General features: G+C 57.6%; 1 protein-coding gene across 1 annotated transcript in view; it reads right to left on the reverse strand.

Moving 5' to 3' along the window:
- Positions 1 to 16,701, reverse strand: part of PAX7 (paired box 7) — a 100,757-nt gene that overhangs the window by 33,261 nt on the left and 50,795 nt on the right. The window contains exons 5-7 of the mRNA XM_038529597.1: positions 14,590 to 14,789; positions 8,315 to 8,480; positions 6,744 to 6,946 (exon numbers count right to left, since the gene is read on the reverse strand). Coding sequence (XP_038385525.1) covers positions 6,744 to 6,946; positions 8,315 to 8,480; positions 14,590 to 14,789 — 569 coding nt within the window. The remainder of the gene's footprint in view (positions 1 to 6,743; positions 6,947 to 8,314; positions 8,481 to 14,589; positions 14,790 to 16,701) is intronic.

Here is a 16,701-nt window from a genome sequence, read left to right on the forward strand (position 1 = left end):
GGGAGCAGGAAATCCTCCACACCTCCTCCCGATGCCCCGGTAATGCCAGGATGTCCCCAATCTGCTTTGAGGAATGGAGAGATTAAGAATAATAAAAAAATTGCAATAAAATACGTGTGAAGGAGGGGGTAATTGTGGACAAACGCAGCATTCAAATTCATTTTTCAGCTCTTTTACACACCATTTCAATCTTATTTTCTGCTTGTTAATGAGATCTTGTTGCCTGGGCTAGGCAAAACCTTCCAATATCGGGACGTAATTGCACATAATTTTCTCTCCTACCAGTGATTTGCATCAGTTTTTTAAAAATTCTGGGCTATTTAACACCCCACCATCCCCCTCCCCGTCTTCCTGCCTACAAATCTCCCACTCCCTCCTCCTTCCTCGTCCCTGGTCCAGCAAGACTCATTTTAAATGCTTATTATAAACGCAGTGTCGCCAATAAAGAGAAAAAAAAAAAAACACAAGAGGAAGTGAGAGGGGAGAGAAACACAGGCAGCTTCCAGGGCCCACCGCATGAGGGGCACAGCTCGGGTCCCCAGAGCCAGCGGACGCATCCCGCTGAGGGTCAGCGCGGGGCCGTGTTAGAGTCCTGCCTCTGCCGCTCAGCCTCTCCGTGGCCCGCAGCAGGTTACTGACCCTCTCTGAGCCCGCATCCCCAGGCCGAGGGGGTCTGCGGAGCTTGAGGGACTTCGTAGAGCCCACGTGCTCCCATGGGATGCGGCGCCCTGGAGGTATTCAGCTGGTGGAGGGTCTCCCCTTGCTGGCTTGGCTCCCCCGGGGCCCTCCAAGGATGCCGGGGGGGCAATCTGCTGTGGCGAAGCGATCGGGACACCCCGCTCGTAAAGAAATTGAAATAAAGCCTCGAGCTTTACTCCTGCCCGTTTTAGGAAGAAGGGAAAGCTGAGCATGTGATGATTCGGATCCTGACCCTGCCTATGCCCCGTGGCTGCAGACCTGAGCGTCACCAGCAAGGAGCACAGGACCCACCGGGGGGGGGGGGGGGGGGGGGCAGGGGGCAGATATGATGGAGCAGCGAGCACAGCGGGCTCTGGAGGCAGACCCTTCTAATCCTGGCTCTGCCACTTTCCAGAACCTACCACCGAGCCTGGCACAGGGTAGGCACATGGATGGATGGATGGATGAGCCTGGACAAGTCGGTCTCATCTGTAAAGTGAAGGTCACAATATATGACCAAGCCTCCGGGAGTGAAAGTGGCTACAGCACGTAGCTCCGCCCAGGCCCGCCTGCCAGAAGCATCTATTCCACATTAACTGTCACCGTAGTGCGGGCAGAAAAGGGAAAGGAGGAAAAAGCGTCAAGGAGCCCAAAAGGACAAAGAGGCTTGTTTCACTGTGTTCGCGGCCGTGTGAGTCGCCCCACACTTAGGGAGGACCCTTCGTTAGTTCAGCGTGGGGGGAAATAGTCACGATCCCTCTTCCAGGTTCCTCCCAGACAGGAGCACGGGACGCGATGAACATGGGACGTTACAAAGGAGTGACAGGAGCGGAGGTGGTGAGAAAGGAACACCCCCTTTCTGAGAGGCAGTGGCAGGAGCCCTTGGCTGGGGGTTTGGGGCTCTGGGGCCTGGTCCCGGCCCTGCCGCTAACCCGACTATGATTTAGGGCCGTATTCTCTCCCCCCGCCCCCCGCCACCCATCTGGGCCTCAGTTTCCACTTCCAACTCTGAGAGAATCTGCCTCTAAAAGGCCTGGGGGAAGAAGGAAGCTCAGGCCAAGGGCTGCCCACCCCGCCCCCCCATACCCATGAGGACCCTGAAGAAGCCCTGGCACAGGGCACCCTGCCCGAAACGACACAACCACCCTCCTCTCCTGGGTCTTTGCTGGGACTTTGGAGGGTGAGCAGCTGTGAGTGACTTTCTGAGCCTGTCTCCCCTCAAACTGGGAGCTCTCCAGCACAGCACTGGCTGCTATGGTCACCCCAGGGCATCTAAGGACAGTTTTTTCCGCTTCTGACTGTGAGCTCCCGAGGATGGGAGTGCACGGAGTCCTTCTTCTCTCGGACCAGGGGTCCCTCAGGGCAGGAGCTGTGTCTCCCCCATCAGACTGGGCAATGCCTAAGGGCAGGCATCCCAAGGGACCTGTGCATAGGTGTCCCCTCTGTAGCCCACTACCCTACCGGTGTGCCAGCATCACGTTACTCACTGCCATTCGGGCCACAGAAGCTTCCTGTTGCCCTAAGCTGTCCTGAGCTGTCTTCTAGAAGTGGTTTCCAAGGACCTCAGCCTAGGGGGTCTGCGGATCCTGGTTTCCAACATCTCGAGGGCAGTAACCGACCCTCGAACAACTTGGGTTTGGACTTCATGGATCCATTTAATATACTCTGCCCTGGATCCTGGCTCTCACATGACACATAGCTAGGGAGGGAGGGCCCACCCCACCCGGTGCCGGGCGCTCTAATGAACAAATACGGGATGGCGCGGGAAATGTATTTTCTCTTCCTTTTGCTTCTCTTGGTAACATTTTCTCTAGTTTGCTTCCGTGTAAGAAGACAGGATAAAAGGAACAGAGCCTATAAACTAGGGACGCCTGGGTGGCTCAGGGGTTGAGCGTCTGCCTCTGGCCCAGGGCATGATCCTGGAGTCCTGGGATCGAGTCCCGCATCGGGCTCCCTGAGGGAGCCTGCTTCTCCCTCTGCCTGTGTCTCTGCCTCTCTGTGTCTCTCATGAATAAATAAATAAATCTTAAAAAAAAAAAAGAACCTACAAAATAGGTGTCAGTGCGCTGTGTGTCTCCTCAGTAAGGCTTCAGGGCAACAGCAGGTTATTTGTGAAGTTTTTTCGTGGGGGTCAAAAATTATACATGGATTTTCAACAGTGGGGGGGGGAGTCGACACCCCTCATCCCCCCGTTGTCCAAGGGTCAACTGCACTGGTTTCCTTGCAGCTCTTCAGGAGGACCCCGTACACAAAGCTGGGGACGTCCGCGTGCTGAGAGCCTAGTCCCGGATCGCGGGCTTTGCAGGTGGTTGCAGGGCTGGGCTACGAGGAAACCAAGCCTCCTCGGTGTCTGAACCTCTCAGAAGGCCTCTGCGCGTGGGACTCAACTCTGCCCGTTGCCCACTAGCCTGAGGTCCTGGCCTCGGTCTTCTCATCCAAGACATGGGTTGAATGAGCTTCCCCCTCCGCCAAGCCAGAGGGGAGAGGATTTCTTCTCGCTGCCAGCCAGCCTCCCAAAAAGAGGGGGAGCGTGCACGATCCTGAGGCAGGAGGGCAGTGCCAGTTACGATCTCAGGCTCTAGCAAGGGGGGAGCCGAATCCTGGCTTTTGCTGCCCAAGTAGTGAGTGTACAGGAAACCCTCGGAACAGGGTCCGAGTCACGGGGGCTCGAAAGTCTAGCTGTCCTTGTCAAAGCGGTATTAGACACGTTGCACGAACTTGCTGGTTTTTCGTGTATTGCCTGTCTGTCCTGCTCCACGCCAGCTCCGCTAGGGCAGGGGCTTCATCCCTTGCGTTCACTGTGCCTAGCCCAGTGCCTGGCACACAGCAGGCACTCCATACATAACTGTTATGCCAGAGCCAGGGTCCAGGGCAGAGCTGAATAAATGGCTTTTCCGTGGGATTCTGCTGGGCATTCTCTCCGTGGAGTCTCTGAGGCTTGACAGCTCCCACTTCCCAGGCTGGGTCTGAGACCAGGACCTGGGTCAGGCCCTGGGAAGGGGCACTTCTCCAGGCAGCAGCAAACTGGCCAGTGTGATGAGCAGGTGCTCAGCAGAGCCCCAACTTCAGCCCCCAACAGAATCCTCCTGGGCTTTTGTAAGAACAAGGGCCAAGGCCAAGGCCAAGGGTGGCAGGGGTGGGGACCAGCAGTCCCGGGTGAGGGGATACGTGCCAGCCCCACAGGCCAGGTGGAAGCCCCATCCCAGACAGAGCCCACCCCATCCCTCTTGCCCAGGTGGGCTCTGGAGAACCTCCCTGCTGTCGGGGGGACAGGCCCTAGGAAGAGGATCTGTCCTGGTGGAGAAGGCCTCTCCCCACCCCTCCCGAGCCCACAGAGACGTGCCGAAGATGTGCAGTGCAGCTGCTCCGAGGGAGGACAGAGCATCCCAGGACTCACAAGCAGCAGGAACTTTTGTACAGACCCAGAAACGCCCCCTTGCTGCCTCCTTCCTCGGGGAAGCGTCAGAAGCTTAACCCCGGCAGTTCACATGGACAGAAGCACACCCAGCCTGCCCTCCGGTCCGCCCCGCGCGCAGCCCCCTCTCCCTGCCAGCAGCTGTTCACCTCCTGGTCCCCTCTGCCCCTGTCAGACCCTCCATCTGTCTTCGCACCTTTGGTGGGAACCTCTGGGCAAGTCTCCGGAGTTGGCCCAATCCATCATGTCCTCATAACCTCCCCGCCTGGAGCGTGGGGAGGAAGCCTCCCCAGGGCCTCAGGGAGGAGAGGTGAGGGTCCAGCTCCGGCAGGGAGAAGGTCGGGCTACTGGCCGCTCACAGCAAGGACTGGGTTCTTTCCTCCGCTCTCCCTCCCTGAGGCTTGTTCTGGGCCCAAACAGTGCATGGGGCATCCTCACTCTTTATCCCATCGCTGAGCCACGCTCCAGAAGCCGGGGGCCCCTTATTTGCTTGCCTCTCCTCTGCCCTGTGACAAAACTGCCCCTCTGTGGGGGAGGAACCTCAGCCCACGCTGAGTCAATGGGCTGCGAGGAACCGTAGTCAGCGAGCCAGGTGCCGGCACTCTCGGCTCTGGTTCGGCCAATGTGTCCCGGGCCCCCATCCATGGAGCGAGAAGGCGGGCCCACACGATCTCGGCATCCCGCTTCAGATTTCCAAGTGCTGCTCCTCCAACCTGTTTCGTACCGTGAGGCCAGGCCTGGACCACATCCCCACGGCCACGGTCGTGGTCACCCAGCTCTGAGTTCCTGTCCTGTCTGTCTCCAGACTCTGGAAGGTTGGCTCAGCCAGTTTGTCCTCAGTACCAACGACATGGAAGCCGCGGCTTTGAACCCCAAAGAGGCTAACTAGGTTCCAGCGGGTCAACATTCTGCTCGGCAGGCTGCGTCACCCCTGCCCCATAACACGGGGCCCGAGAGGACTTGGAGCATCGCCGTTAGGAGCTCTGCGCTCAGCAGCTCCTGTTCCCTGGCCCTCAGCTCTGCCCCGGACCTGGCCTAAGTGCTTTATGCTCGTCCGCTCGTACCATCCTCAACAGCCCCATGAGATAGAAGCTGGTGTCATCCCCGTTTCACGGATGGGAAAAATCGAGGCAGAGAGACGGAAAGGGATCTTCCCCATAAATAAATGACGACACTAACATGCAGTTGGCTCTCAACCACGCTCCCTAACAGAGGTGAACAGTGATGAACCCAAACCACGCAGAGAACTGACATTCCTGGGAAGGTTTTAGAACAGGGTTTGGTGATTTTTTTTCTGTCAGGGCCAGACAGCAAATATTATTTGCCTCATGGGCCATGAGATCTGTTTAGAAATCCCTCAGCTCTGGTGTTGTACCCCCCAGAGCTGCCATAAATATGTAAATAAATGGGCATGGCTGTGCATCAATAAAGCTTTATTGACAAAAACAGGAAGCTAAATGGATACGGGCCGGGGCGGGGGTGCTGTAGCTGACCTTCCCTTTAACTCTCTTTTTCCTTCAAGTAACAGGTTTCTCATACGAATTGTATTATCCTGGCAATGGAGGGGGGGTGGTTGGCAAGAGGACCGATGTCTGTTTGGCCCCTATTTCGTGCCGGGCTCGATGCTAAGGCTTCGGCCTGTCAGCGTGCTGAATTCAGAGAACACCCTTCCTAGGAGGTTAGCAACACCTAGTTTAATGGCTCTTTAGTTCGGCGATGGATAAACAGAGGCTCAGAGATGCTAACTTCCCAATGCCCTGTGCAGTGGAGCTGGGATTTGAGCCCCCCACCCCACCCCCCAAGCCTCCACGTTTCCTACTGAGCTACAGCTGTTCCGAGGAGCTTGCACCACGCATGTTCCCTCAGAAGGTGGGAGGCAGGGTGAAACCAGCTTTGGATTTAATTCTTTCCTCCCTGGATATTTAGAGTCTGCTGAAGCCACAGAAAGGAACCCTCAAAGTCACGAGGATCACCGAGCCCTGCTCCCCAAGCCCACCAGTCCCCACCAGTGGCCTCGGCTCTGTCTTTCTGAGTTGATCTAAGTGGGCGGGAGGGGCTCATGACTTCTAACAGCAGGGGCAGGAGGCGAGGGACCCCACCAGCAACCAATGGTGCAGGAGTCAAGGAGCTCCAAGACCCACGGGGAGCAGAGTTCCCAGCCTGGAACCTCAGCTGTGTTTCCCTCCGCCGGCGGGATGCGGTCCTGCCTTGCACTCAGAGGTCAGTCCCGGGGGAAAGGCAAGAGATGGAGCCCAGGATGGAACCCAGGCAGGAAGGACTCCCGGTTCTAGAACAAAGCCCGAACCACAGTCCGGATCCCGTGGGAAAGGGAACAAGGCTTCCCCCAACGCGCTGTCTGAAAATGCCTGGCTCTCCCGGCCCAAACAGCCCCGAGGTGGGTGGGGGGCCAGGTTCAGAAGCTCTGAGGGGGCACGTCTATAATGCAGTACGTGTTTCCAGAACAAACCCTTTCTCCATATCTGCCTGCTGGGTCACCCAGGCCCGCAGCCTGCTGAAGATAAACCCAGGGCATAGGACCCCAGATACTGACCAGCGAGGGTGGAAGGAGCACCCCCCTTCCCACTATAACTCTCTCAAGGTACCCGAGAGCCCGTGGCTTGCCGGACACCAGTCTGGTGAGGCCACCTACCTGGGGGGACAGGCCGTTGCTGACGGGGTTCATGTGGTTGGAGGACGCCGCCGGGTTCATGAAGCTGTCCGAGTAGCTGGAGAAGCTGTGGCGGGCTCCGTAGGCTGAGCTGGTGTCCGCGGCTGCGGCGGCCGCCGCCAGCCCCCCCTGGTGCATGGTGGACGGCGGGAGGGGCTGGGGCCGGTGCACCGTGCTGCCCCCGTCTGCGGAGAGACGCGGGAGAGGGCCTGAGCGGGTGGCCCCAGCCCAGATGGTGGGCATCAAGGGGCAGGGAAAGAGCCACCTGCTTGGAGAACGAGCCACGAGCCTCCTCCTCCTCCCAGTTTCCATCCAGTGGAGGGAAGGGGGGGGACCAGCTACTCCCACTGCTCAGGACGGGACAAGCTGGCTTCTGGGCAGGACAGGCACTAGGGACCAGCCGAGTCTTGGCCGACGGCTAACCAACGTTCCACATAAGCTCGAGGCAACTGGGCACCAGTCATGTTGCTCTGCGTCTGGCACATAGTAGGTGCTCGATAAACGTCACCTGGACTCGAAGTCAGACCTTGCTGGGGACTCTCTTAATCTACCCAGGCCTGTCCCTGTGCCCAGCGTTTTGTGGCCACCAACCATTTGCCAGGGGCCTTTGCAAGTATAAGGGTATGAAGCAAGAATACGAGTCCCATTTTACAGACGAAGAAACCGAGGCTTGGTGGGGTCGGGGCACTGGTGCAAGGTGACAAGGCCAGTGAGTGGTGGGGCCAGCGTCTGAGCTGCTCTTCTGTTTCCAGCTGGGGGGCCGCTGTTCTGCTCTGTTAGGGTTCCTCCTCGCAGCCTTCTAGGCCATGCGACAATCATCCTCTATTTTTCATCAGAAATCATAGGGAGGGGGAAAAATCCTAGGGAGGGTCCCCTGGCTCTCTCCTCGGCTTCCAGAACTCCAGCCTGCCGGCCCTTATGGAGGAAGCAGGTGGAGGGGGACTTCATGAGTCAGATGTTAAGTAGTGGGACTGCTAATGTGTGCCGGGGGGTGGGGGCGGGAAGACAGAGGGAGGGCAGGATGGAGGGAAGGTCCAGCGAGGGAGGGGGGAAGCCTCGAATGTCACTTCTGCATGACTTTACAGCTTGAGAAGCCCCATCCAAAGGGCTGCTGTGCATCCTCAGGCTCCACGGCTCCCTTGACAGAAGCAAGAAATTCAAGGGCAGGACCTCATTTTTTTTTTTTGTCTTAATGGTCCATCCATATGCAAAGAGACGAAGGGTCATTAAAAAAAAAAAAAAAGCCCTGGGACACCTGGGTTGGCTCAGTTGGTTGAGGTCTGACTTCAGCTCAGGTCACGATCTCCGGGTCCTGGGATCGAGTCCCGTGTTAAGCCCCACTTCAAACCCTACATAGGGTTTGGCGCTCTTCAGGGGAGTCTGGCCCTCCCTGTAGCCCCCCCCCCCCCCGTGCTCTCTCTCTCTCTCTCTCTTTCATATTAATAAATAAAACCTGTAAAAAATAGCCCTTATGATTCCTTCTTGGTGAAGGGAGGAATTGGGGTGGGGGAGACAGGGCGTGGCGAGGCGCCAGGACACGCCTGCGTACTCACCTTGGGAGATGGTGGTGGTGGGGTAGGTGGAGTCCGGCAGCTGGTAGGGGGGCAGCGTGGGCATGCCGGTGGGCGGGAAGCCCCCGGGCAGGAGGTGGTTGAAGGCCGCCAGCTGGTTGGCTCCTGCCTGCTTACGCCAACGGGCGCGGCGGTTGCTGAACCAGACCTGGGGGCGGGAGAGTGGAGAGGCTCAGCCGGGCCCGGGGCGGGGAGCTGAGGCACAGCGAGGACGGTCCCCGAGCCATCCCTCACCCTCCGACCAGCGGGCAGGGCACGTCCACGGGCGTGATCGCATCCTGTCCTCTCCACCGCCCCATCGGGGGGTTATTATTGTTGTCCCCATTTTACGGATGAGCAAACGGAGACGCGGAGACAGGGGCCGACTTGCCCAAGAGACAGGGTGAGTCCGGGTGCCTCTCGGTGCGGCATCCTCTCCACGGCCGCTGCTCCTGCCCCCACGGGCGTCCTTGTTCTAACACACACTCGCCCTCACCTCCTCCAGGAAGCCCCGTGTCTGGAACCCGCCTGAGCGAGACCTACCCGCCAGACTCAGATGTGCCGGCTAGTTCACCGTGGGGCCAGAGGCCTGCCTCACTCACCCGCCGGGGCCTTGATCAGAAAACCCACCTCACACGGACACAACAGGCATTGATTAAGCATCCGTGGAAAAAGAACCTAACACGTTCGAGTCTTCCTCTGCTCCAGGCCCTGTGCTAGTGCCCCACGTCTGTCCATAGGGAGACCCATGAGACCTGCCCTCCTCTTCCCATTTTACAGAAGGGGAAACCGAGACTCCCAGAGGTCAAATAATTTGCCCAAGGCTGCGCAGCTCGCTGTGACGAAGCTGAGGTTCAATCTTAAATCAGTCCGAGTTTCTAAAACCAGCTTGTCTGGATTTGCGATGAGTTCTGGGCCAGAAAAGGACCATGAGTGTGGGACCCTGGGGCTGCTTCAGGGGGGCCCTTTCCTACCTCTGGGCTTTGCACATGCTGTTCCTTCCAACCCACACACTCTTCCCGCAGCCGATTCCTCAACCAGCGGGCTCAGCTGCAATGCCTCCTCCTCTCTGATTCCCTAATCACTGCATCTAAGGCAAGTTCAGGCAGGTGGGGCCTCCTCTCCGGGGGCCTCCGGCTTCCCCATGAGCCTCCACACACATGCAATTAATTTATGCATTTGTTTCTTGGCGATGCTTTTGTCTCCCCCTCAGGCTCCAGGCCCCTTGGGTGGAGGCCATGCGTTCCTTGCTCTCTGCTTATGGCTCCCTAGGTGCTCACAGAATGCTTGTTGAATGAATGAATGAATGAATGAATGAATGAATGAATGAATGAACAAGGGAATGCAGAGATGCCTCTGGGGGGTCTTCCCCAGAGCTGGTGCTACTCGGCTCAGCTGGGAGCCCCCCACCGCGGTGGGATGAAGACCTCGACCTCTCCTGGCGCGGGATCCCCGGACATCCCCCCTCCCAACCTGTAGCCCATGCCTGCAGACCCGGGGAGAGCAGTCTCAGCTGGGTGGTGGTGGGGGGTGCTCATGTGCCCCTTTTGTTTTCCAGATCCTTCTGCAGGAGGGAAGCTATGTTTAGCTCTCCGAGCCAGATGACCACAGCAGCTGGCTCAGATGCGTTCAGGACGCGCAGAGAAAGGAGATGAGGCCAATCAGGAGTGAAACTGGCTCTGGATAGAAATGAAGGTCTCGGCTTCTCCGCACTCCCCGGGGCACTGAGGGCCTCCCCCGGGGGGTCCTGGTGGGGTGGATGCCCCCATCAGACCGAGGGTCTTCTGAACTGGTGAGGAGTGGGCAGTGTTTCCTCGCTCTCTGCTCCTGGGGGACAGTGAGGGGGTGGGGGGCTCATGCGTGTTTCTGTTCAGTGTTTCCCAGATGGTGGGCCTCCTACCAGCCCACGCCGGAGGGACATCCCGGGCGGCAGCGACGCAGACACGAAAGAGCCCTGACCCACTTTACCTGTCCCCAGGCCTCTGGGCGTGTGGAGGACAAGGTTGGGGCTTGGTGTTAACGCATCCTGGGTGCTGGCTAACACCTGCTAAGCTCCCTTCTAGCTTAGAGACTCCTCCACAGAGAGGAGTCCTGTGGGGGGTGTTCTCCCGCCAGACTTCGGTCCTCCCCAGCGGGTGTGCGTGTTTCCAGCTGCCTTCCTTACGTGACTTATGTTAAAACATACTGATTTTATTTTAAAAGAAAATAACACCGGGACGCCTGGGTGGCTCAGTGGTTGAGCATCTGCCTTTAGCTCAGGTTGTGATCCCGGGGCCCCGGCATCAGGTCCCGCATCAGGCTAACCGCAGGGAGCCTGCTTCTCCCTCTGTGTCTCTGCCTCTCTCTCTCTCTTTGTGTCTCTCATGAATAAATAAATAAAATCTTAAAAAAAATAGTAAATAATGCTACGGGTAATAGGCATATGCAGCAATGATCTTGAAGTGGGTGTGGGACCCCCGCTCCCACGCGGCACCCTGCGCCTCGCTGTTCTTTATGCGTGGGTCACCCTTCCCTCGAATCAAGAATACTAAAGGCAGGTGAAAAGGGTCCTCCCCTGCCATCCTTCCTCGTCTTTTCCTTCTCCTTCCCTCCTTCCTTATGTCCCGCCTTCTCATCTCACGCCTCTGCCGGGACTCTGCTCGGTGCCAAGCCAGATGCTAAGGATAAGAGAGCTGGACAGAATAGTCGTAGCCCGCAAGCTGCCCCCTGCTTGGGCACACGGCCGGCAAGGCCAGGGACGGCCGCTTCCCTGTGTGGTAAGCTCAGGGGACATACAGGTTCCAGGAGGAGGTCCGAGGACGGGCTTCCACTTCACCTCTCAGAATCCGGGAGGACTTCCTGGAGGACAGGACATGCCCTTTGTGCTGTCAATCCTCTTGCCTCCTCCTCCTTTCTTGTCCTGCTTGCCCAGGGAAGTCTCCATCGCATCCCAGCAGGCACCTCCCTCCTCCCCTGGCTAAGAGCGGGGACGCTGGAGCCGGACAGCCTGGGCTTGAATCCTGCCTCTAACTCCTAGCTGAGATGGGCAAATTCCGTCATCCCCTCCATGCGTTTATTTCTTTGTTGCCTGATAACGGCTTCCCCCTCCTGCAGTCCCAGATCTCAAATGAGTTAATGCCGGCAACATCTACGCGTGTCATTCCTCTGGAAAGCCGCTGATGGCTGCGCTGAAAGAGCTCTTAGCCAGCATCCGGCACAAGCTGCCCATTCCCAGGTAGGGGATGGGGGCTCCGGGGCGGGGGGTCGGGACAGGGGTAGCCCCAGCACCCACCCAGAAGCCCTGATCGGGGCTGCATCCTTTGAGAGCAGAGGGGGAGCACCCTGGGAGCTGGGTAGGAGCACTACACTCATCATCTCCTGTTATGGAAAGATTCGGTCTCGGGTGTTAATCAGTGAGTCCTGCTGGTGCTTCCTAAATGGGGTCCCAGGCAGGGTGGCTTCTGCTTCTGGAGGAGAACACAGAGGCTCGGAGATCCTGGCACTTGGGACACAGTGGATTCGTTTACCTCCAAGGAAGATGTACGGTTGGCCCCTAATTGTTTAACAGGGAAGATGCTTCCAGAGAAAGTTCTCGGTCCCCAGGCATGTGTCCTCCTGCCTGACCCCCATCCCCATGCTTCCTGGTGGCTTGCTGCCAGCTGAGACAGGGGTGTCTCCCCCCACCCCCAGACATCAGCGATGCCAAGTAACACCCCGTGGGCTTCAAAAGCGGGGCTGGAGCAGAGCCAGAGGGAGGTAACGCGTTTGAGTTAGCAGAGCCTCGCCTGGCATGTTACCTGTTTGCCTCATTCTCTGGGCTGCCAGCTCCGTGGCAGCGGGGATTTCTGTCCCCCGAGTCCCCAGCACCTAGAACAGCGCCTGGCACCCAGCAGGTGCTCCTAAGTGAGTGCCGGGTGGATGAACTGGGTGTTTCCAGGGCAGCCAGAGAGGCCACCCGTCAAGAACGGGTGGAGTTCAACATGAATGTACCCCACTGACGGCGCTTCTGTGTGCCGGGCTCTTCCTGACTTGGAGGGTGTGTGTTTTCACATGTAAGCATTCAGCCCCTAGAATAGGAAGGGCTATTGCCGTCACCTCTGCTCTGCAGACGCGAGAACTAAGGCCAGGAATTGAGCCGAGCCCGCTTGGAAACGCTCTACTTTTCCCACCATCTCGCGGGGCCACTGAGGTGACACGTCCCAGGACTGCAAAATCCATAATCCAAACACCACAGACCCTTAGAAACAGATCCAAGACCCCCAAACCATAGAATCTGGGCAGCACTCGGGAGGCTCTGAGTTCCCGGCCCTACTCTCCACAGCAGGAGCCCCCTCACCAGGGTTTCTGATCGCCTGGACAGTGTACTTTGGCTTGAATGCTGCTGGTAACGGGGATCTCATCACCTCAAAAAGCAGTTCTGATTGTTAATAGATAAGGATCCTAGAACTTTAAGGAGCCTTAGGGATCATTTAGATCCTTGTCTTTACTTATAGATGGGAAATGAGGTCTCAGGGGGGAAACTGATCTGTGGAAGGTGATACAGCTGATCAGAGTCAGAGACCAATGGACACCCCAGCCTGTGGCTCCCAGTCCCACCTTCTGGAGCCTCTTAGCTGCATCCTCCAAAATCTCTTCTCCAGGCCAAATGTTCTATCATTCCTGTCTTGATTTGTTGTTGGTGGTGGGGTTTTTTTGGTCAACCTTTGTTCATTCTTTAAAAATTCAACATATCCCGGCCCCTCCTCTACTGGGATCAAGCTAAGTTCTCAGGCTAAGGTTGGGAAGACTCACTGCCCACAGGATGATAGAGGAGTCAGCATGTGCAAGAGCTCTGCCCCGGCCCCCTCGCTATGGGTTTCCCCAGGCTCTGGCTGCGCCCCCTGTTCCCAGCCCCCCTCCCTCCTTGGACCTTGAGTGACACCTGTTTCTGGGTCCCCTGGGCCAGTAAAAGCACTGCCCTGACAGCCAGGAAATTTTACAAGGAGCGGTCAGGCTTCAAGGTGGTGGGAAGCAGCCGCGGCCGCCAGACGTGGGAATGAGAAAGCACCCAGGAATGTGCCCAGGAGAACAGCTGCAGGAGGATCAGAGCCGGGGGAGGGAGGCCCGGAGCCCAGGGCAGGCTCAGATGTCAGCCTGGAGAGGAGGGGAGGGAATGAGATGAGCTGGCTGCTGCCGCCTGCCCCCGTCCCCTGGGGTCTCCCTCAAAGGCAGCCAAGGACCCCCCACTCCAGGGGTTGGGGGTGGGGAGGGTGGAGGGAGGTGCCCCGGCTCCTGGAGCACTTACGCGCCAACTTGCTTCTAGAACTTTCCCTACTGCTTTCAGATCCCAGGCTCTGAGTCAACTTCTTCCTTCCCCACGGGAAGAACTTGGGCTTTGGCATCGGCCAGGCCGAGTTCCGGGCCCAGTTCAGCCCCAGCTGAGCTCTGTGCCCCTGGACTTGTCGCTCCCCTGAGGCTGTTCCTGCACCTGTGGCCCACCTGTGGGCGCCTTCCTCACGGTCTGAGGTTCCACTAGGTCACGTGTGAGGTGGGAACAAAGCGGGCACCCAGCAAAGGCTGGTTCCCCTCATCTGGGAGGCCTCAGGGAGCAGTTTAGGGCGGCCCCTCCTACAGACCCGCCTCGCTCGCTTACGGAGACGACAGGCCAGGAATGGGTTCCCACAGGAGCTATGCGTCACGACCCTGGGCCTCCCTCCTGCACCTGGCATGGGAGGCTGCTGGCCAGGGTGCAGGTGAGGGGCAGGCCATGCCCAGGCAGGCTCTGCTCCCTCTCCACCCTCCCTTCCCCCAGCCCCGCCGATGGGGACCCACACAGTTGAGGGCGTGGGGAGGGGTTCGGGTCTGCACACCCTCCCTCTGATGCTCCTAACCCCCCCGGGACGTGCCCGCTCCGTGTGCTCGCATGCTGCCTGCAACGGGAAACTCTTTACCCGTCTTAAGAAGCTGGGCCCTTCAGCAATCTTCCTCCTAATCACTTCCTCCCCTCATCAGAGAGTCAGAGACGTTCACGCTTCCTGAACCCTGTCTTCTGGAGGAGGGATGAGTGCGATCCAGCAGGCCCCACTGCACATCCTGGCTTCCCTGGGCCGTCCGCCACTTGCTCAGCCCCTCAACCCACGCTTGCCGCCCACTTACTCTGCATCAAGTGTCAGTGGCATTACTGCCTCCAAGGTCCCTGGACCACCTGCCGCAGAACCCGCTGGGGGCCCGCTGAGCCCTGGGATGCCGGCCACCCCCACCTCCTCGGTTCCCCCCTCTTCACCATGCCCGCGGTGCAAACCCCCAGGAGGCCGCCTCACCTGGACCCGCGCCTCGGTCAGCTTGGTTCTCTGAGCCAGCTCCTCGCGGGTGTAGATGTCTGGGTAGTGAGTCCTCTCGAAGGCCTTCTCCAGCTCTTCCAGCTGCTCGGCCGTGAAGGTGGTCCGGCTACGGCGCTGCTTGCGCTTCAGAGGGAGGTCGGGTTCCGACTCCACGTCCGAGCCCTCGTCCAGCCGGTTCCCTGCAGCCAGCGAGAGGGAAGGACAGGGTGGGGGGGCTAGTGAGACGGGGAGGTGCTTGGCGCCCACCTTCTGACCCACCGCTGCGTTGACAATCAGATCCCTCTTGAACACAAGGAGACAGTGTGCTTCCCACAGCACTGTTTACCAGACTGACGGGTGGGAAGCAACCTCCATGCCCAGCCTTAGGGGATTGGTCAAATACTTTCCAGCATGACCTTTTTTTTTTCAATCCCCTATAGGTGGGTATTTAGATTAGCTCCACTGGCACGGAAGAATGTCCAGGACATAGGACTCAGAGTAGTTTCATGATGAAATCCATTCGCTGATATTTTCTAGGACTATATTCTCCAAAATCAGAGAGTTCTGCTGTGCATGAACTCCTCCACACACCTAACTTTAAGAAAAAGGCAAGGTTTGAACCCAGTGCACAAAGATCAATCCCACTTTTGGGAAAAGCATGCATGACACACTATGGAACACTATACTCGAAAGATTAACCAACATTAACCTTCGCGGTGACAGAGCTTTAGTTTTTTTTTTTTTTTCTTTATGTTTGTTTGTACTTAGTAGTTTTTTTTTTAAATTTTTATTTATTTATTGATAGTCACACAGAGAGAGAGAGAGAGGCAGAGACATAGGCAGAGGGAGAAGCAGGCTCCATGTACCGGGAACCCGACGTGGGATTCGATTCCGGGTCTCCAGGATCGCGCCCTGGGCCAAAGGCAGGCGCTAAACCACTGCGCCACCCAGGGATCCCTACTTAGTAGTTTTTAAATGACCATTTAGACAGCAATGCTATAGCATTCGGGGAAAATATCGCAAAAACTAAATAAATCAGGAAGGCCGGAAGAAAGGGAGAGAGGGAAAAGCGGGTATGTGCCTATGCTCAGGGCTGGCAGTCAGGAAGCTTCCATTCCAGACCGGGCTCCACCCCTAAATGCCCCAGACCCATGACCCTAGGAAGGCTACCTTCCCTCCTTGGGCCTCAGTTTCCTTGTTTATAACATGAAAGTTCTGGACTATGTGACTTCTACACACAGGGCCTTGCTGGGATGTTTCGGGATCTCTGAGGAACCTTCCAGGCTGGAAGAGGAGACTTTACCTGACTACCTTGGTTGTGGCCATGGTCTCTACGTGATGGTCCTTACTAATTTCCACTCTGGAGTCTGGGGGTGGATGAAGGCCACTGCTTCCTGTGTGGAAAGGGCCCAGTTGTCTGGAGCCAGCTTACTTCTCAGCCCGGGATGGGGCTAGCAGGCCAGGTCCAGGCCAGGGGGGTCTGCAGGAAGGGCTTGCTCAAGCTCCTTGGCATCAGAGATGAAGACACCCTGGGGACTGAACTGGCTTCCTGGCCCCACTGATTCTGTGCCTCTTACCCGTCTTGGTCCAGCAGAGGGAATGCTAGCAAGGAGTGGCCTAGCCAGGACTCTGGAGCTGCACCCTCCGTGGCCCCTGGGGGACTGTGGGTAGCTCAGAGGAGGGCCAAGGAAGGGGAAGGGAAAGAAGAAGCAGGCCGTCAGAGATTATCTTCCACTCCTGCTTCCTTCCTCTTTCCTCTTTGCCTTCAAGCTCTCTCCCCCTCCCCTCCCACCTCCATCTTTGCAATTCCTGGAAGCACTTCTATGTTTTGTCATTCATTGGTCCACCAGAGCATCAAGAGAGCACCTGCTGGGTGCTGCCCCCCTCCTACCCTGCCCGGGCTGGGTACACTGTGCTCACAACACGGTCCGAGTCAAGCTGGAGGGCCTCAGACATCATGTGATCACACTACAGCCGGGAGAAACTGAGTCACACAGAAGCAATGTGAACTGCCCAAAGTCTCCCAGAAGTACCCACATCTGCAGCCTGTCCCCACCCCTGTTCTTCAACTGCTTTAAGTGTCTGTTATACAAATAGGTCTAGGCCTCTGCC

Source organism: Canis lupus, chromosome 2 (assembly GCF_011100685.1).
Source record: "Canis lupus familiaris isolate Mischka breed German Shepherd chromosome 2, alternate assembly UU_Cfam_GSD_1.0, whole genome shotgun sequence".
Classification (NCBI taxonomy): Eukaryota; Metazoa; Chordata; class Mammalia; order Carnivora; family Canidae; genus Canis; species Canis lupus.